Source organism: Cryptotermes secundus, unplaced genomic scaffold (genome assembly GCF_002891405.2).
Source record: "Cryptotermes secundus unplaced genomic scaffold, Csec_1.0 scaffold265, whole genome shotgun sequence".
In the NCBI taxonomy this organism is placed as follows: Eukaryota; Metazoa; Arthropoda; class Insecta; order Blattodea; family Kalotermitidae; genus Cryptotermes; species Cryptotermes secundus.
In genome coordinates, this window is record NW_019725002.1 from 892,882 (window position 1) to 914,349 (window position 21,468).

General features: G+C 37.3%; 1 protein-coding gene across 4 annotated transcripts in view; it reads left to right on the forward strand.

The window, feature by feature from the left end:
- The window catches only part of LOC111863167 (calcium/calmodulin-dependent 3',5'-cyclic nucleotide phosphodiesterase 1), a 640,341-nt gene that overhangs the window by 614,452 nt on the left and 4,421 nt on the right, over positions 1-21,468 (forward strand). For all 4 annotated transcript variants that reach the window (XM_033750945.1, XM_033750944.1, XM_033750946.1 and 1 more), the window contains 8 exons: positions 4,099-4,348; positions 6,628-6,744; positions 7,632-7,772; positions 8,311-8,480; positions 10,785-10,946; positions 13,070-13,272; positions 15,775-15,924; positions 17,186-17,290. In XM_033750945.1, the coding sequence (XP_033606836.1) occupies positions 4,099-4,348; positions 6,628-6,744; positions 7,632-7,772; positions 8,311-8,480; positions 10,785-10,946; positions 13,070-13,272; positions 15,775-15,924; positions 17,186-17,290 (1,298 nt within the window). The remainder of the gene's footprint in view (positions 1-4,098; positions 4,349-6,627; positions 6,745-7,631; positions 7,773-8,310; positions 8,481-10,784; positions 10,947-13,069; positions 13,273-15,774; positions 15,925-17,185; positions 17,291-21,468) is intronic.

Below are 21,468 nucleotides of genomic sequence, written 5' to 3' on the forward strand. Positions count from 1 at the left end.
CACAGCGGGCCAAGAAATCATAACGGACAATATTAAGAATCTCCCTACTCAAGTTACATAGGAGGCACAACATAGGCCACCTTGAAGAGAGACGACAGGGGTTATTGACACGAATCGTATGGTTTCTGTATTTTAATTTTTAACAAAGTTTTAAAACTTTAAACAACTTTAAATGTTTCTATAACCGGAAAGGCTGCTGTGACTGATAGATGGAGCATTGTGTACTTGGACATTACATGTGTATTTGATATGACAACTGTTGTGATAGTGGTTTCTAAAAAGTGTTTGGTGCCTCTGAAGATGATCCAAATGGGTCGAAACGTGTAAGGCTAGTGAATCATCAAGTGAGAAAACTGAAATAGTCACATTGGACGGACTTGTCTTTTGTAATTGAAACAGGTATTGTAATGAAATTCTTAATAATGGATACTAATATGGATCCACATTAGAAATACGATTCAATAACGAATAGTACATTTTGTTATAAATTTTCTTGATGATGATCCTGTATATTAAGCTACATGACAGCTAGGCGTGTAGACTCTATGGCGCTGATTACATAGAACAGAGCGTTCTTGAGTATTTGTGTTACATTTCGAAATATATTTTTCCTTGTATTCAATAGCAAACTTAGGCATGCTTAATTCTTTGAGTAACATCAATTTTCACTGCACTTCGGTTCATCATTTAATGCATAACTTATTCGTTTATGAAGAGACTGACGCGTGTTTCACATAATAAATATATTTTATGTTTTACCTTCAGTTGAATGTGAAAGTATTTGTTACTTAAACAAATATTGCACGGTACAATCAGTTTCATATCTCCAGTTACACTCGGTAACACAAACGCAATTTTTCCATATCTTTGTGCCCTTTACACCGTAACCGTTATTAAGTAAGATATATGCATCACTGGAATGGAAATCTTTGTTCGTCGTTTTAATTGTCTTCATGTACCCATTGCTTGCTGTAGGTAAGTTGCATCGTACCCTTTGACCGAAGTCAATGGCAACATTTTTAACATATTCCAGATAATTCCTTGTAAAATGTGGGCTTCAGCAGTGACATCAAATTAAAATTTCTAAGCAGTTCTTATAATGCGATTCCACGATGTCCGATTAGGAATCTGTAAGATTTTATTTTTCAGGTCCATAAAATGTAGATTCCTCTTCAACCCTGGCTGTTGGAGCTATTCACACAACTTGCATGTGATAGGGGCTACTTGCAAATGAAACACTCAATTACATAAATGTGTATTTATTCTACGAGAACTGACTGATAATGTTTTATAACCTGTATTATTTTTACTGGACAAACGTATGAAAAGATACGGTTTGGCCGTTAATCAGTTTTATGCAACATTGACCATCGACGTCACAAAAATCTTGTGAAAATCGGTTGGTCCTGATGTAACAGAAAGAAATTGGTTCAGATGTTGTTCGGCTACTCTGTGCTTTGACTCACATATAGCCTTGCTTCCGAACTTTTCTCCACAAACATTTTCATTACCACGTTATTTGAATAGCTAACTACATATAAAGTAAGAAAAACCATCGTGAATAAATTGCATTATTCCATTATGACCGTGCCATATATCAGGCTGTTAGTTGCCAGTTTCCTATTGCAGCGGCCCGGGTTGTTTCCTAGGTCCGTTCATGTTGGGTTTGTGGTGGACTGAGCACTTCGGGTTCCCCTGCCTAATTTCATTCTACCATTTCGTAACCTAAATGTAAAAGGGACCTATTTGACGTCTTATAACGAAATTGTAAAGCGTTCGTGTGATATTATGCAAATCAGCGATGATCGATGAAAGGGGGGTTAGAGACGAAGACTACGGGAAAAGTGTTAAAGATAAGCAGCGACACACACACGGGGAGCCTGCACAGAACAATACATGGACGGTGCTGAAAACAAGAAATAGCCGCTGCATCACATGTAGACAAGAGCAGATGTCCCTGGCATTTAAAACTTTAAATTTTAGAAATTTTAAACTGGAATTCTAAAATCAAATTGACGAGCGTGTGTTAGCGAGATTTTAAACAAAACCGACAGGCTGATGTTTCAGATTTTGGACTATGTGCAGTGTGACAGCTACGTAGTGAAAAATACATCTGATGATGGCCAATTATGGTCGAAACATGTAGTTTAGAGGAAGAAAAGACAAAGATCTACAACCAAATAAATTGTTGCATTCACGACGGCATTTATATTATTACATATAGAAATGTATAGTGCAACAGGATGCTTAAATATAATATACGGGAAATCAACTGAACACCAAACATAAATTATTTAAGTATAAAGCTGCTTCTAGAATAATCAGCCATAGAGTATTATTGCTGTGACAACAGCGTGTCATCGTTAATAAAACCAAGTCACTGCTGGAGTCCATGCCATGAATGAATTGCTATAATCATTTACTCGTGGCTGAAATGTTATTGCCGAGTTACAAGCTACTTCCTGAGTCGACGTTTGTCTCTTAAGACCTGGTCTTTCAAAATGGCATTTTGTTGAAGTAGGTTGTTTTTCTGTTGTAGATCTAGTATCCCGTAGTTACATTTTCCCAGTCCTTAGATTGAAGTACACTAGTTAAATTTGTAAACATGAATGACAGTTGTCACGCAAACATAAAAATGTCGTACATTCCAGCAAATGAAAAGAAAATACTAGTTCCCTTTGTATCATCTTGTTTCATTTGTAATGTTTGCTTAGTTGCTGCTACAACATATTTCCTTGTAAGTAGTTTGGTATTATAGTGATATACAACGTTCTTATAGAAAGCATCATTGCAGGTTTGTCTGAATAATTCACCTGTGTTTATACAAAATAATAGGGACTTTCATATATCCAAGAGAAGCATGCTATATAGTAGGTTAATGTGTAGATATTATATGATGTATGTAGTTTATACATATGACAGTGGATGGTATTTGAACTGAAGACTAAAAGGAAACATTGGATCATGCTCATGTGCTTCCGCACTTATGAGCCAACAAAGTTTTGTTGTAAAGGCCCATGGAATGCGACAATAATAAGAGTACTATCTTATATCATTGTATTTGACAGTAATCAAGTGTGCACATTCTTCACGGAAAATTTCAGCAGTATATTTCGAGTTTTAAAGAATCACATACACACTATTCCAAAAACTAAAATTTATTGAATATATTATAAATTATTATAACTTCAAAAATGTACTTATACATTACCAATAGACCTATATGATCAAGTTTCCCACATGCAGTAATATCATCAAAAGCACGTCTCATACACAGATTAATTGTACCCTCTGTTCACGCTCATGAAACAGAAACATATTCAGAGTTTTGTAAAAAGTCGAAATCTTGGGTACGTCTTTGCTCAAACGGTATATCAATAACGAACATCGTTGTAAAGATACATAATTCTTCACTGAAAAAGACAAGTCTGTTTTACTCATACATAAAAATTGCCCACTTAAATTATATATTGTATACCGTTAATATAATAGTTAACAGGTGTTTCGCAAAGCAAGCGGATTCTAGGTATTTCTTTGAGAGACACAACTTCTAGCTCGATCGCACCATAAGCAAAAGGAGCAAAAACAAATAGTACAACTAGTCTCTAATGGTCGTGGTCTCTCAGAAAATTATTCCTGAAAATTAAGCCAGTCACTTTTAACAGAAATGTATTATGTTTCCCTTTTCTATTGAGAATATTTTCTGTACTTTATCGTAATCATAGACCGCGCCATAGCTCAAGCGGTTAGTCGCTGGCTTCCCACCGCTGCGGCCCCGGTTCCATCCTGGGTCTGGTCAAGTGGGATTTGTGGTGGACAAAGTGGCGCTGGGGCAGGTTTTCTCCGAGTACTTCGGTTTCCCCTGCCAATCTTCATTCCACCAATTGCTCCACAATTACCCTCACCTATCATCTGGGGCTGGTACAATAGGCCACAAGTGGCCGCATTACAAGGGACTTAGTCCCAGCCCACTAGCTATAAAAAATACTGTTCATTTGTTTTATCTATATATATTTCCGTNGCGGAAGGACATGAGCAAGTTTCTGAAAGGGGAACGTGTCTTCTGGACGCCTCTAACTGCTGCGTTCCCCTGTACAGACGCCTGGCGGACGACGACGACGAGCTATCGGAGGTTCAACCCGACGCTGTGCCACCGGAAGTGCGAGAATGGCTCGCCTCCACCTTTACCCGGCAACTGGCTACGACTCGGCGGAAGTCGGACGAAAAGCCCAAGTTCCGGTCCGTTGCGCACGCCATCAGAGCCGGAATCTTCGTGGATCGGATCTATCGAAGGGTGTCCAACACGGCTCTCATGCAGTTCCCACCAGATGTCGTCAGGGTCCTCAAAGTAAGCAGTGACATATCAACAGACCCTACTGGCCTTTTGTGCATTCCTGACTCCGAGGTAGAAAATATGCCTCCATGCTGGGAAGGAAGTTCGCTGTTCGAGACCTCTCTGCATTTAGTAAGCAATGTTTATCTCACTGGTTGCGGGAAATAGATTTCCTTCACTTTGGAGAGAAGGTGTAATTGGTAGAAACTTTATGTTTGTGTGCTTCTATTAAGTCCAGAATCCTTTATTCTCTGCAGTTATGCATGCCATTGACGAGATTAATGGGCGTTCGGAATGGTCAGTATCTTTATTGACAAGGGATTTCATTTTCCACTGAAACCCGGGACTATATATTATCATAATTATAACCAAAAGTGTGGGAATTGTAACCCACTGTTAATTACATTATTAAATAATTATCTTATTGATCTTATGTTGGTGGTGGAATAATTTAGTGGCTCAGAGCTTTAGGACTAAAACATACTGAGTAAGCTGGCTTAGGCGGTGACGCTTCTGTCTGGTATTCAGTTCGACTCTCAGTCGGGATACAGTCCTGAAATAGGGGTTTTGTTGTTGTTTTTTGTTACTTCCTTTAGCAAATTTCGGGATAGTATTTTAAAATAGGTCACGACCATTTCCTTCCAACCCTGTTATCGAGTCATTCTACGCTGTAGGCCTGTAGTCTGATTTATTGGTGTCACAGTTAAATAAACTACAAATTAATGGATCTGAAATAATTTAAAATAAGTACGTGAAATATGATTGGTTCATAGATGTGAATACCAAATAACACTGGCCCAAAAATGCAAGCCAGGATAGCCCAGTCAGTATAGCGACGGGCTATGGGCTGGACGGCCTATGAATTTCGGTTTGATTCCAGGCAGAGGCAAGAGATTTTTCTCGTCTCCACGGCGCCCGGAGCGGCTCTGTGACCCACCCAGCCTCCTATCCAAAGGGTATCAGNGAGGAATTTGGGTTTGATTCCAGACAGAGGCAAGAGATTTTTCTCGTCTCCACGGCGTCCAGACCCACCCAGCCTCCTATCCAAAGAGTATCGGGGCTCTTTCCCCGGGGGTAAAGCGGTAGGGACGTGAAGCTGACCACCCCTCTCGAACTAGTGCCGAGGTCAAGAAAATATGGATCATCGTATGGATCATGACGATATGTTCCTTTATCGCAAGAAGGAAGTCCTGGAAGATCCATAAACCAGTCACAAAAATTTGCCAGTCGAAATTTCCTTATCTGTTAAAACTAACTGCATATTTTTCAAAATTTCCGAGAATGTTCCGTGGTTTTTAGAATAGCGTAGTTGCTGTTATAGAATGAGTAATAAAAATTGAAACTGAACTCAGGTTTATAAATCCATAAAGTTTCAAAAGTTCTAAGTATTTTCGGAAATATGATGAAAACTGTTGTCAGTGTTCAAAAGGATGAAAGTTTGCGGAAGTAGGAACGTCTTGAAAGTAGCAAAGTTTAGGAAGTTATGGAACATTTCAAATTTGCATGTATTTTGTGAACAATGAAAGATAGTAATGAAAACAGAAATTTAACAGAACTACGAACATTTCAAAGAAAACGAAAACTGGGGATGTTTCAAAACGTCACATTGCAGTAACTTGATAAGGACAAAATTTTTGGAAAGATAATGATTTAGCTACATCAACAATTTCTAGAAATTAAATTGTTTTACATTTTGGAAGCTGCATGAAGTATGGAAAATTTCAAAATATTCCTAATATGTGACGTTTTTGGTATGCCAGTAATTTAGTAGACTACACGTTCTAGATAATCATACATTTTTAAATTATTAAAATTGAAAGGTGTTTTATGAATTATAATTTAATTACATCCATATGTTAATGTATTAAATAACTCTTGAAGTCTTTATTCTGAGGGTGGATACGCTGGTGAATGTGCAGTGACCTACTACGCAAATATAGTCTAACAAGCTAACTTAACATAACCTAACATACCCCTGCAGTACCTTGCCCTATCATACCCTGACTTAAACCAAACCAATCACAGCAAGGTACACCATATGACATATCTGAATGTGATAGTGGTGTGATCCTGTAATTCCTCCTTCTGCTAAATGTGGTTCAGTTATCACAAATAATTTGGGAAAGAACATTTTATTTAATATATAAATAAGTATACAGTCCTCCCCACCATTACCTGACTATATGACAGTTAGGGTACCACTACCCTAATGAAATCCACTTTGAAACATTTGCAGTACCAACTTAATAAGCCTGTATCTTAACACTTTTGAAAATGTTTGTATACTTTTTCAGACACTGGATGAGTGGTCCTTTGATGTGTTTGCATTGAGCGATGCAGCTTGTAGTCAACCAGTCAAGTACCTTGGGTATGACCTCCTTAACCGATATGGAATGATTCACAAGTTCAAGGTAAGTGCCCTTATCATAAATCTGTTACCTCTCTCCAAGGCAGTTCCATGTCTATTATTTGATGTTACAAAGAATATATTACTGACGTCACTGAAAAGTTTAAATATATGATGTATCTTTATTAATAAAATCCGTGAGTGGGGCTTTCATGTTTCATTATTTAAGGCATACTACACATTGGTGGTATAATGTGACTGTTTAAAGAGCAACTAAATTCCAAGGCAAGGAAAGCCATAAAAATTTTGGCAATTGAATATATATATATACACGAGTATATACCATACAAGAAGAATTACACAAATTGTAGCTATAACTTAATAAAGCAATGAATGATTCAGGGAGGATGTATGAACTAAGAGAAATGGCTAGTGACTAGTGAGAATACCATTTCTATTACGCCTCCTACTTCCGTTTCATGCAACAACTTTTTCAGTGGAATTATCCATCACAGATTCACAGAAATCTGTCTGTACACAAGTAAACGAAATGTGTTTTAACATACCTTAATTGGCAAATGTGACAGCTTGGAATATCATGCAATTCCTCCTACCTTCATGCCTATACTGTATCATGTCTCTTCTGATTACACCTGCACTCACAAACGGCTAGCAGAAGCCTGAAGAAACTGGCTACCAGTGTCTGTGATGGACTGGCTGGAGGTAGAAGATGATTAATTATTTGATCAGTTCTCCTGACAGTGTATGAAGTACCACTGAACCACAAAAGCAATACTGTCTCTTTTATTTTTCAAAACGTTAGCTGGACTAATATGGTTAACCCGTATAACGCTCTATGTTAATGCAGAAAATATGAGTCCTCTTTCTCAATTAATTTAGTCCAGTTATAATAAATACATTCTGTGTGAGTTCTGTGTTGTTCTTTGTTAGGTTCCACCAGTAACTTTGGAGACATTCCTTTCGAGGGTGGAGGAAGGTTACTGCCGGCACAAAAATCCATACCACAACAACCTGCATGCAGCAGATGTTGCCCAAACCGTCCACTACATGTTATGCCAGACTGGCCTCATGGTGAATATACAGAAACAGAAGTGGTTTATGTAAAAGGTGCTAGTATCATATACTACTGTGTGCTGCCAGAGGAAAAGTTTGAATACTAGAATATTGTAATTAAAATAGTCCTTTCAGTTACCTTGCTATGGTACAGCAGTTTCCCGATTTTCTGTTCTATCGCTCATCACTTTCTTTACTTCTTTATATTATTTTGCTCAGTGTAGATAACGCTAAATGAAGGGCAAAACCATGCCCAAGAATTCTCTTTTTTTCATAGTAGTATAAACCTGCTTAATCTTAAGGGAATATCTTATCACAATATGCAGACAGGTTGAAATATACCTTAAATGGAATACGAAATTTAAAACACATTATCAGCAAATAGTACTGAATAATCTCCATAAATATGTATCGCTTTCCTTTCTAAGTTATCGAACAGTAATACATTGTCTGAATGATATTTATGTATTGATTTAATTAACCATAGTGTTAGACAATACATACTAATTCTGACTTGGATGAACGTGTGTGTGTGTGTGTCTCTTTGGACTGTAAGAACTGGCTGACAGACCTGGAGATCTTTGCCACTTTGGTGGCAGCCATTATCCATGACTACGAGCACACTGGCACAACCAACAACTTCCATGTCATGTCTGGCACTGAAACAGCCCTCCTGTACAATGATCGAGCGGTCCTGGAGAACCACCACATCAGTGCCTCCTTCAGGTGACATTATCTTGCTCTCATTTTTAAGATTCTTAAGACCTTTAGTATACCGAAAGTTTAATAACTCTTCTTTTCCAATTTGTAAGCGTGAAGTTGAAAGAATTCTATACCACCTTGATGGTAAGAAAGATGAAATGTTTTTATCTTGACAGATAGTAGCTCATTGCTATTAGCTTATGAAGTATTGTATTTATCAAATATTTATTTGCAAGTTGTAACAGAAGGGAACAGAATCCATGATATAGGGATTTTTTGAAGAGCTGGTCAAAAAAATTCCTACCTGTTTTCAGAGAACACAAAGGCTCATTACAGTGTTCATAGATGCCTGCCATTAGACGATATCTGCGTTAAAGATTAATTTTATTATCGTCCTCTCATGATGCCTTAAGGTGGAAAGTGTTCTCTTTCTTTAGGTTTTTGGACCAAAATTTAGTTAAATACGCACATCTTGTTTTTCTCTCACATATACGTATGTATCCTGCCGATTTCATCCTCCTGGAGTTAATAAAAATTATAAAGTTCCACATTATGTAGATTTCTCCATTCCAGTATTGTGTAAACTGTGGAGGACTGACACTGATGCTTAATATGTTTTACCATTGATGTAACCACTCCTTACATCATAAAATTTAGTTAACATGTAAAATGTTTTTATATGTCTATTTATTTTTGACATCAATAACAGTAGTCCAATTTAGGCCATTTCAGTATAATTGAATGATTCTTAACAGAATAGGTCAGCAGTCCAAGCTGCATGCTCAGACAGATACCTGTGAGATGAGTTATTGTTGTTAATAATCACAGTAATACACTAGTGAGTGCTGCCCTTTACAAAAGTGTACCTACCTATCCTTTTACTGTGCTTGGTATTTCATTGGTTTTACATGCTGAATGATCCCAAACTTACATATGAGCTAAATGAGTTGTGGTTCAGGGGCTCAGAAATGGCAAAATTAATGTATGTTATTACTTTTATTATATTATTTTTAAAGTCACTAGTGCAGTGACATTTCTCGGGTCCAGAGCACAGTTTAAGAGTTTCCCCTATAACAGAAGCAGGATTATAAAGTACATATTCCATTGTCTATAATGTTAACTGCAGAATACTTTTTGCACTGTATTTTACAAAAGCCACAAGCTCAATTAATATAGTGACTAAACTAGGAGCTGGACGAGCAGGAAATTTGAATTCTGTTTCCAACATGGGCAAAGAATTAACTGTTCTCCACAGCATCCATACTAATTCTGAGTCCCATTCGGTCTTCGGGGTTGCCCAGGTTCTTCCTTCACCAGTAAAATATCTGGGACTTGCATCTGACCACTCACCACTATTCAGTGCCAAGAGTTATACCTCCATTGTTCCATATATCTTCATGGTAAGATAGAAGGAAAGTTATCCCTGGGTTTGGGCTTAATTAAGCACCACACTATGAAAACTTATGAGGGAGTGAAAGTATAGTTCCACCATTATTGGCCTTGGCACTAGATAGAGGTGAGTGGTCAGCATCATGCTCTTGCTACTTTATCTCCGGATAATATCCCCCAGAACCAATTGTATAAGGGATTGGATGGACCACAGAGCCTGTCTGGATGTTATGGAGAAGAGAAAAATTTGTTGCCCCTGACAGGAATCAAAAGCTGACTCCTTTGGTATCTAGCCTGTAGCCTACCTGCTACCTGGTATTAAGAACTGATAAGTATTGTTATATGAAGACGTTATTTGCATTTCATGCATTTGGGAAGTAAAATTGCTCAGATGAACACATTTTTCTTCATGATTTGTATCAAATCATCAAGGATAATATTTCATTGGCTTCTCCCAATATGAAAGCAATGTTGCTACCTATTTACAGTGCAATGGTAACAAACTGCTTAGGAGAACAGTAATTTTCATAGTAGAAAAGAATAAATGGTTAACTGTGAATACAAAGTCACTCTCTGTTGCATCAAGAATGTGATTAAACTTCATCCTTTACAAAGCATTTATTGCCCAAGAATACAATATATGATTTTATTCTCCAAACATTTAGAATGGAAGTGTTGTAAATTATATATAGTTATCCTTTAGGGCCTTATTTTACTTGCTGGTGTGTTGTTGCTGAAAAATGAAATAAAGATGAAATTACAAAGCATTAAAGAGTTTTAACTTGTAAGTACCACTGTTATGCAGTATCTCTGTAATCTGTCTCCAGAATCTGGTCCCATACACGCAATATGATCCCACCTCTCCTCTTTTGATAATAAATATTGTGAAGTAACCATATGGGTACAAGTACAGCACAAAAAAGTTCTTTGTGTTCACAGAGTAATGAAAGATGAAGAGTGCAACATTCTTCAGAATCTGTCCAGAGAAGAGTTCCGTGAGTTCCGTACTCTTGTGATTGATATGGTCCTGGCCACAGACATGAGCTTCCATTTCCAGCAGCTCAAGAACATGAAGAATCTACTCACGCTTGCAGAGCCTAGGTTCCACTCACTTGTCTTACTAGTAATTGTATAATGACATTCAGTTTATTCATGAATACATGACAGAACAATACAGCACTTTTGATTATCCACAAAATGTACCCAAATTTTATTTAATTTTACCAGTTTCATTAAAACCGCTGTAATTTTAGTTGTTTTAGAATTCTTGAATTCATTCATTTCTTTGCCATATCAGTTTCATATGATGAAAACAAACATAAGGTATTGAGGACCTTTAAATAGGATTTAATGGGAAACTTAGCAGCTACTAGAAGAATGCATTTCTAGCAAGATAGGTACCCTTTCCAAAACATCAGTGACTTGTATATTGGAGCATTCTGGTTTCATTCTGATTTATTTATTACATAGCAAATATTTGAACATATCTTGAATGAAGAAAGCAGTCTTCTGGGATGTGGCACCGTGTAGATGTGGTGTTAACCGACGTTTCGGAGGAACGTATCGCCTCCATCTTCAGGGTAGAAGGAAAAATAAGAAACCTGCAAGCGAAGAGACCGTGAGAACCGGTACAAGCAGACTGACACCACATCTACATGGTGCCACATCCCAGAAGACTGCTATCTTCATAGTCACCTCCATGAAAACCTCAAATCTTACATATTTTGCATGGTTTGGCAGACCCTGGATATCCATTTAGTACTGAAAGTGAAGGAATCTGATTATTGTAATAATCTTTTTCGAGGTAGAGATCTTGTGATTATGCTTCAAAGTAGTTTTTTAATTTGGCATGTTATGTTACATCCAAACTTCAATTAATTCATGATATTATTTCAAGTATGAATGTTGGAAAATTTTCTTTTCACAATTCTCTCCAGAATGGTTCCAATGGCCATGAGTAATCTATCTAAAGGCTACTGGAGGTGTTTTCCATAAAAATAAATGCTGCCTGAACATGAAACTGATCATCTATCACCAATCTCTAGCAGTATATACTTTTATTACATGCTGCCCTGTATTAATGAGGCATACAGTAGTGTGGTTCGTTGAGGCACTATGCTACAAGTTGGAAGATCGCGGGTTCGTTTCCTGACGAGGCCACTGGGTTTTTGTAATTTACCTTATCCTTCCAGCTGCACCATGGGCCTGGGGTCAACTCAGTCTCTAACAGAAACGGGTACCAGGAATCTTCCTGGGAGTAAAGGGCAGTCAGCATGTGAGGCTGTCACCCTCAGCACCGTCTAGAAAATGTGGGAGTCTCGACTTCTCACAACCCCATGGGCCTCCATGGCCTGTTACAGGGATAGCTTTACCTTTATTTACCTGTATTAATACATTGATGCTGGTAACCACTATACTACAATGTTTGTAAATGCATCCTTCTGTCCAGAACCATAATATTATATTTCGACACAGTTGGCTTTTCAGACCTTTTCTGTACTGATACATGCAAACAAAAGTTATACCTTGTTCTAGAGACCATGTTGGTGCTTTTCTTCTTCATTTCGACCAAAAGAGGAAGTTTAAATACCAGAAATTTAATTCAAAAGTTGTGTAGGTAAGAGCCTTTGCAGAATGGTTGGAGTACAGGAAATGTGCAGGCTCTATATGTGCAAAGTTGGTGAGTGGATTAACATCTTTTTGGTCGTCTGTAATCAAAACGATTGGGCCTTTAGGGGCTGTTCTTTTGACACTCCTTTCACATTTCCCAACATTTCTTCCCTTAGATGTCTTTCTTGTATTGCTGCCTTAAGCAGTCTGTTATCCTCAATCCTTTCCTGACTTTCATTCCTTTTTCTGCTTCTCAATATCCTCCACTCTGTAGCTTCTCCAATCTCCACTCTAATTGTATGGTCTCATAACATAATCCAGCAACTGATGAAGAATTTTATCCTGTCCTTACTTTCCAGAATCCATATTGCAGATTGAAACATCAAGGCAGGTTTTGATGTTATTTAATGACATCATAAGTAAGCACTTTTATGTATTTATAATGACTGTTAATGTAATAATTACAAGCTCTGTAACCCTGAACTGTGTCTATATCATTATTAGCACTTGTAGGTGAGTTACGATCCTTTATGTCCTAAGATGTGAAAATATCTCTTGTACAAACATTAATGTTAATCATGTGGAATTAATAAGAACATTATCTGTTTATGCAGTGTTGACAAATCCAAGGCATTGTCACTGGTGCTCCACTGTTGTGATATTTCACATCCTGCTAAACGATGGGATTTACATCATCGTTGGACTATGTTGCTACTGGAAGAGTTTTTTCGGCAAGGCGACAAGGAGCGAGAGTTGGGATTACCCTTCAGTCCTCTGTGTGATCGAAACAACACATTAGTGGCTGAGTCACAGATAGGTGTGATTTTCAGCAACAGTTTTTCTCTGCTAACTTAAACAGTGTTGACCCTGATATGAACTGACAATTAGCATTACTGTGCAAAGTTCCATGTAAATATCTGATTCAAATTCATCCTCAGCTTTGGTTGTATTGACAAAGTTGTCCAATTGGCTGTGCCATAGCTCAAGCTGTTAGTTGCTGGCTTCCCACCGTGGTGGCGCGGGTTCGATCCCAGGTCTGGTCAAGTGGGATTTGTGGTGGACAAAGTGGTGCTGGGGCAGGTTTTCTCCAAGTACTTCGGTTTCCCCTGCCAATCTTCATTCCACCAATTGCTCCACAGTCACCCTCACCTATCATCTGGGGCTGGTACAATAGGCCAGAAGTGGCTGCAGTACAAGGATACTTAGTCCCACCCCACTAGCAATAAAAAAAAAGTTGTCCAATCATCTTTTATTCATTCACTCATAATGAACATGTAGAACTGATACAGCTTCATTATATATTGTCATGGGTATTTTAAGGATTGTGAATATTAGATGGGGTTTGGATTGCATGATTTAATTTATTGCACTTATACACTCAACTCATAACTACAACTAATACAGCGCTATCACTGATCTACACACTTTACAGTTCACCGTTACACACACACACACACATACACATACAGGGTTCTCAGCCTTCATGAGTCTTAGCAGTGGATTTCAAGACAGTAATTATACCAGCCTCACTACAACTGCAGCACCCATTAAGTCTTCTTTTCATAGCTGCACCCTTGCAGCTCAACTCAGCCATTGCCATCACTTCTCATTCATCTTCAACTGCTGTCTCAAGAGACTACCTCAATTATTATTCAGCTGGTCTGGGATCCCCGCTATATGACCTCAGGGCAGATCCAACAGAAAACAATGTGCCCATCATTATAGCTCAACAATACCTTGATTGTTGCTGCTTATTCATTGCTACAGGAACATGTTTATTGATTTGATGCCTAGCAATGAACATCTACTCTGGCTCCACTATTCTGGCTTTCAGGTGTTATGTCACAATATATTACAAATTAAAATCTATGTACATTATAAATTAGTTTTCTCTTATGTTGCATCATACTAGTAGATTGCATCAGTAGTCAGGTATGTGCGCAAATATGAGGAATTCTTCTAACTGGCTGAATTTGCAGGCTACAGCACTGCGTTTCTTCATAGCTGTGTTTGAACACTGAATACCACAAAAATTTCACTTTCAAGTGCACTGTGACAAGATTGCAAGAGTGGAATGGTGTGCTCAAGTTTAGGTGCAGAAAATTTCCCTCCTTTTTCTCCCTCTTCCCCCTGAGTCATCAGTATTGATGTTTGTTTATGACAGACACAAATTTAGTGTTTACAGACCTAAGCAGCAGCAGTGTCACTTCATTTCACCATTCTAAGCTGTACTATTCCAGAGACAGTTATTAAATCGTATAGAAGCATAAACGTGTCAAATTATACTAATAAATACCAAAATAAAATTCTAAACCTCACAGCTTTTATTGTAGACTCCAATCCACATTCCACATGTCACCAAAATGAGTAAAGTGATCTGGGGATGAAACATGTGAACATACAGTCAGACTGATGGAGGAAGAGATTCATCTTCTCCAGTATCTACTCACTAAGTGGTTGTACTCTGATCTGTAATTTAAAATATCCAAAGGTACTTAAATTAAAACGGAGCAGAACTTCTTCAAGGAATGCATCCTGTTGTGTGTTTATCACTATATACGGGTATATATACGTTTTTTGGTACACCTGTCAAACACAACAACAAATAAAACTAACATACCCAGCAGGCCCAGCAGTATAACACATGCAGTCACAGGAACAAGACACAACCAAAGCACAATACACACACAAAAGTAGGAATAGTGCTCCGATAGAAGAGGACAGGTGTGACTCGCGTACTGAGATGCGACGTAGGGATAAAAAATCCTGAACAGTTTTAATATTTTTAATATTTAATATTTATCAATATATATGATGAACATATATTTTAGTTATTTTAGTATGAAGACGGCAAGGCATGCAGTGAGATAGTTTAGCGTAAATCAAAAAGCACCTGAAGATGGCACCTTTGTGCCGAAACATGTAGTGCGAGAGTGAAGAGTGAAGTAGATGAGTGTATGCACTGTAAGACGGCTGGAATAAATCATGGACATAAAACTAATTCACTTTCTTTCTTAAGTGTCAACCGAGTTTTTATTGGATTACAGTATAACGTTGCCACATGTTGTAAATTGTATCACCTGATGATGGCTCCATGATAGCTGAAACATGTTGCAACGTTATATTTTAATCCAATAAGAAACTCACTTTTATTGATTGTTGCCTTTGATGGGTATACCACAAAACATAAATATGTGGAGCAGAATTTTGTCATTTTAAAAGCAGTGATAAAGAGCTCTCCTCTTTATGGTCTAATGTTAAAACATCTTGCATCATTAGCATCATTACAGAGAAGTGCTGGATTAATTTATGTTTTTAGGTTTTATTGAATTCATTGTGGAACCTAGCATGGCAGTGTGCAGCGATATGTTGGAATCTATTCTTGGACCAATTCACTCTACCTGTAAGCCAAGTGATGGTGCTCAACAATCGATATCTGAGGATGCAGAAATAGACAGAGCAAAGAATGGTAAGTTTGTAGTATTATGTAGTCACATTGGCAGGAATGAATTGGCATATGTTCAAAAGTTCATGTGCTTAGAGGCTCCCATTTCATGGGATGGTTTTCCCTTCTGTGAATTTATGAACTGGTTTAAGGACAGTATTTCTGTAATTTACAGTTATCATTGACCATCGTTAATGCTTATTTATGTGTTTTGATTTAATCTTTCAAAGATAGGGTTAATGGTTTTGTGTGACACATGGTTATCATTAGTTTTCTAGCTAGCTTAAAATGGTTCATAATGAAATATCCTTTTCTTCATGAAGCAGGGTAGTGAAATGAGGTAAGTATGGACCTGGTTACCCATTGCACCCCTTGTTTGTTTTCACATTATAAGTAACAGAGCAATTTAGAAAAATAAAGAACTCAGTGCTAAATCTGACTGAAGATGATTTAAAGGCTGGAGTGAAAAGACATCAAGGAAGCCTATAGTCAATAAGTAAGTTACAAATGGATATAGAACTTAAACAAATAAGAGTACTGATTTGAAAAATGCTTTTATTTCTCAGCATAATCTCACTGTACATTGAGGCATTTGTCCCATTGTTTCACAATCCCATGAAACTCAGCAGCAAAAATTGTGCATTTTAAGTAAAATGTAAGTGCCCTAACAGGATGGGACATTTAAATGCAGAGCGACAAGAGGCATTTAAACGCAGACCAGCAGTGGGCATTTAAATAAACTCCAGCCAGCTCAAGTTACCGCTATTTCAATAGTCCGGTGTTGAAAGGTTAAGCAGAGGTACAACTTTACCTTTCTGAACAAGCATCATTGTGTTGTCAATATTACTAAAATTTGATTTTCCTTGTCACTGACTCCATCATTTGGGCATCAAAGAGCTAGTTCTTTGTGTAAGAGTCCCAACATCACAACTGACTCACTATCTATGGACTCAGTTATTTGCATCAAGACTGGAACCAATATCTGTGACAAGCTCTTCAATAAGTTTGTTAAATATGATGGAAACCTATTATACCATATCATCTTATAACTGCCTGGCTTGGCTTGTTTAACTTAAATACTTTGATTTTACACACCATTTCAATAAGAAATACAGGAACTGCTAAGATTTTATGGTGTTTATAAGATGTCAGCCCATAAGACAAGGGTTTCTGTTGCTGACAATAATTTGAAAAACTCTGGACTCCTGACAGCATCAACTTTCTGAGGTCACAATAATGTAAAATCGGTCCTCAGTATGTTAATTTTAAATTTTGTATTTAACAGGATCTACATCAAGTCCTAAACGTAGTTTGAAGTTCAAAATAAAAAAACCGTGGACTGCTTGTCTGGGTGAGAACAAGAAAAGCTGGAAAGAGCAAGCAGCTCGAGGTAGGTTAGCATGCTTAAAAATGCTTTACTGTATTAAGTTAAAATTCCATTTCCTACGTAATGGGGCCTCATCAAGCTGGAATTCAGGGATATATGTTGAGAATTCCTCTGTTAACCACCAGATCCAGAATGATGTTCAAATAGCATCATATCAGATAGGTATGGGCCTGTCCTGAAAGGAAAGCAGATAGAATTTGAATCTGATCACTCTACCAAAGATCAAGAAAGCACAGAGCTTTACATTCATACTAACTATACACATTCATACAAAGTGCCCAGGCACATGAACAATAACATATTGTAGAAAACATATATGCCAAGACTTTAATCAATACAAACAGTAATAACTTCAGAACTGTATTAAATAATTTCATACTGTTTCTAGCAGGGGCACGCAGTAGTGTGCTTGGTTGAGACACTATGCCACTAGCTGGAAGGTCAGGTTTGATTCCCAGTAAGGTAACTGGATTTTTTCCATTTACTTAATCCTAAATGTTGATATCTCCATTGCAGTTTTGACATTCCTATTACAACATGAAAACCCTGAAAATTTAGACACTAGATTCAAAGGGATTTCATCACTTCACTATAAATTCCAAGTTTTTCACTCTATTTCATCTCAAAATACTCCCTGTGGTTTTCCATGGCATGAAGAATCTTAAAACAGATCACACTTCCAGTAGTACACAGTAGTGAGTATTTTGACTGCCTATACAGTGCAATGCTTCGCTCTGTCCACTCACACCTTAAATGTATGCTAGGCCCTACTGCTTTTCTTTTGATTTTGTTACAGGAATCCTATGAGCAACAGAAAGATCCTCTACCTAATAGTCTGTCTGAAGAATTTTCTGGTTATTTTTCTACAGTTTATTTTACTGTATCAGTCAGTGGTCTTTGCCCACGTTTTTCATAAATTGATTTAGCTTGAGGTTCTGTTTGGATGTCTTACAGTGAAAAATGTGGAAATTTTTTATGATAAGACCAAGGAATGAAAAAGCAATTCCTTTTACCACTTGACCGATTTTCATTTAAATGAATGGTATGGTGTCCAGGCAGATTTATCAAAACCAGTTTCATCCATGTTGGAGTCAGTCACTGCACATGGCTTTTGCTCTCCATGAGAACCTCTTGAGCTTGGTGCTCCAGTTACAGTGTCATTATGTGATGCTTAGCACATAAACATCATTTATTTCCTGCCAGTTTATGCCAAGGAGTTGATCTATTCTGGCAGAATGTTTTTCTTCCTTATTTTCTTTGAAAAATTGGGCGTTCATTTCCTCTTTGGCACAATAACCCACGGTTTGGTTTTGTATATCCACAAATTGTTAAAAACTCTGGAACCGCTGAACAATCTGCCCATGTACATTATGTATCCTTCATTCTTTACTGGCTCGCGCAGTTTGTTGACAGCACTGAATGAGGTGTTATGTTCTAGGTGTATAGAGTATGCACCTTAATATGCTTCAAAGTTACGCACTTCTTGTCTCACATAATTTAGATATTTTTTTGCTGTACTTCTGGGACTTCCCTTTCCTAAACACTCAAAAGCATGAGCAATCCTAGAATACACATGTGGCTCAATCAGTTGTAAATGATTCTTCTGGTGTGTATACTTCTTCAGATGTTAAGTTCAGATAACCCAGGATCAGCCTCATTTTATGTACTGGGCCATGTCATAGTTGATGTCATTGTACATGGGTGTCATTGTTATTCAAGTGCAACATTGTAAGGATAGACATAAATCGATTGTGAGACATTCCAATTGGTTTTGGTGAAGTCATTCTTATAATTGGCTCTTTATGTAAGTAGTCTTAGATGGATGATTTATGGACCAGACACATGTGAATAATAATAGCAAGAAACAATTTTGTTTCGTGTAAACTGGCTTCCTTCCACAAATTTTCAGCAAATTTTGACTCTAGAATACCTTCTTGTCTTTTTTTAGCCTACCTTAATTATTTTGAAAAAATGGAAGTATGCTTGTGAGATCGCAATGCTGTCTGTGTGTTTGCGAATCCATTGCCCCACTCTCATCAACTTTTGAATGCTTGAACCAATCTTTATGAAACTTGGTGTGTATATCATAGCACCTGAGCCCATCAGTGGTCTGCTTCATAACTCCTTCCCATCAGTCCATGTGTCTGTTTGTGTATCCCTCCATTCATTGCTTGGTAACGGCATTCGTGTGGCAACAATCACATGCAACAATAGAAGAATTATTGGATGTGTCATTTTCTATGCTGTCTGTATCTTATAAAAGGAGAGTCTGTGGGTTTGACTGTGTATCCCCCAGTCATCACCAGATAAGAGCTCAGTAAAGACGTTCCCACAGCAGCTACAAATCATTGGAGGCGGCGTTTTCCATTAGATCCATATCATATCAAAATATAGCAGGTGATTAGTTCTTCCCAGAACTTCTTGTTATTAATTTGTTATTCTGCAGGTGTTAGTTTCTCTTTGAATTAGTTCAGATATTTGATTGTTGAAAAAGAGATTAAATATATGTTTTTTGGAGAACTATCTATAGAAAGATGTATATCCCAGTTTACTCACAGAAGTCCAAAAATGCAGGTCTGTTTACTGCAACAATGTTCTCTTTCCATTCACTCTTTCTGTTGGGAATTTTTTTTCTAACTCCACATGCCCGCTTTCTCCCTCTTTGAACTTTCAGTTGATTAGGAACTATTTTGTCTTTTTCACTGCTGTTGGTGGTGGATGAAAGATCACACTCTTCAATAATTTTATCAGCAGCAAAATCTGAATCAAAATCATTTACTAATTCAGGTATTGTGCTCTCGTCAGTTTTCCTAGCACACTTTCTTAAGCGATAAATTTTACTTGCACTTGGACTTGTTAAATCCATTTCCTGTGGGCTGCACTGTGAGAAATGAACTATCCAGAATGAAACAATCACTTCTGCAGTATAAATGTACTTTTAGTCTGCAATGTGTTACAGTTCATCACCCATACACTTTGACCTTCCATAACATACGAAACAGAACCCCATGTTTTGAAGGAGAAGAAGAAGAAGAAGAAGAAGAAAAATAAATATTACAACTCTGATCCTACATAAGTAACCTTGAGTTTGCCTGCCATAACAGTGCTCTATAAATAGAGACTTCTGCAGATGATACATAAAATGAGAATCTTTGATGTGTCAGACAGTGAACAGTCCATGTTGACATTGTGGTTAGTTATTTTTTTACTATGATCTTTTCAAGTTGAGCTAGTACTCATAGTACCTTCAGCAGCTTGGTAAAACAAGGTGGATGGTACTGATACAACAGCAGGGATCATAGTATTAATGATGCTGTCAGTAACTCAGACTGTGTTGCATTAAATGACTGGTTGATAACAAATAATAAATTGTAAAGAATGTTGAAGAAAATGGTCATGGCCTAATACAAGGTGCTATTGCAGCATTTACCTTGAAGGTTAGAGGAAGAACTATGAAATCCTCAGTCAGGATAGTTGATGTCCTGGCCAAGACTGGGTGCCTCCTAAATGCAGATCAGAAGTGTTATCACTTCAACCACATTTTGAAGTGATTACTTGTTGTTCCATTATACTGTCTGATGTGCAGAACCCAGCACATTGATAATCCAGCTTCATGCCTGATGTATTCATTATAGATGTTAACAGTGAAATTGTATGCCCATATCAGAAATTATTTACTTTTAAAGAACTTACTTTTCTTTTGTACCAATATTTTGACACTCTGTCACCTGTAATGAAAGACTTTGCTCATTTATGATATGGACATTGGTCTTAACTACAACAAGGTTCTCCAACTAATAAATAACAACATCATCATATGATGTTGTTAAAAGTAAGGGCAGCTGGCCGAACGTCATCATATGATGTCGCGGATTCCACGCGTGTAAGGTTTTTTTAAAATTAAATTTGAAATATAAATTGTTGTTCTATTTACATATTTTTTTGTCACAACCTTTATAAGGTGACAGCCTTCCTTCCTGCATGATCTAATGTAATCTAGCGACGTCATATGACGTTAAAAGTAAGGACAAATTGAAGAACGACATCATATGATGTCGCGCATTCCACGCGTGTAAAGATTTTTTTAAAATTAAATTTGAAATATAAATTGTTGTTCTATTTACATATTTTTTTGTCACAACCTTTATAAGGTGACAGCCTTCCCTCCTGTGTGATCTAAT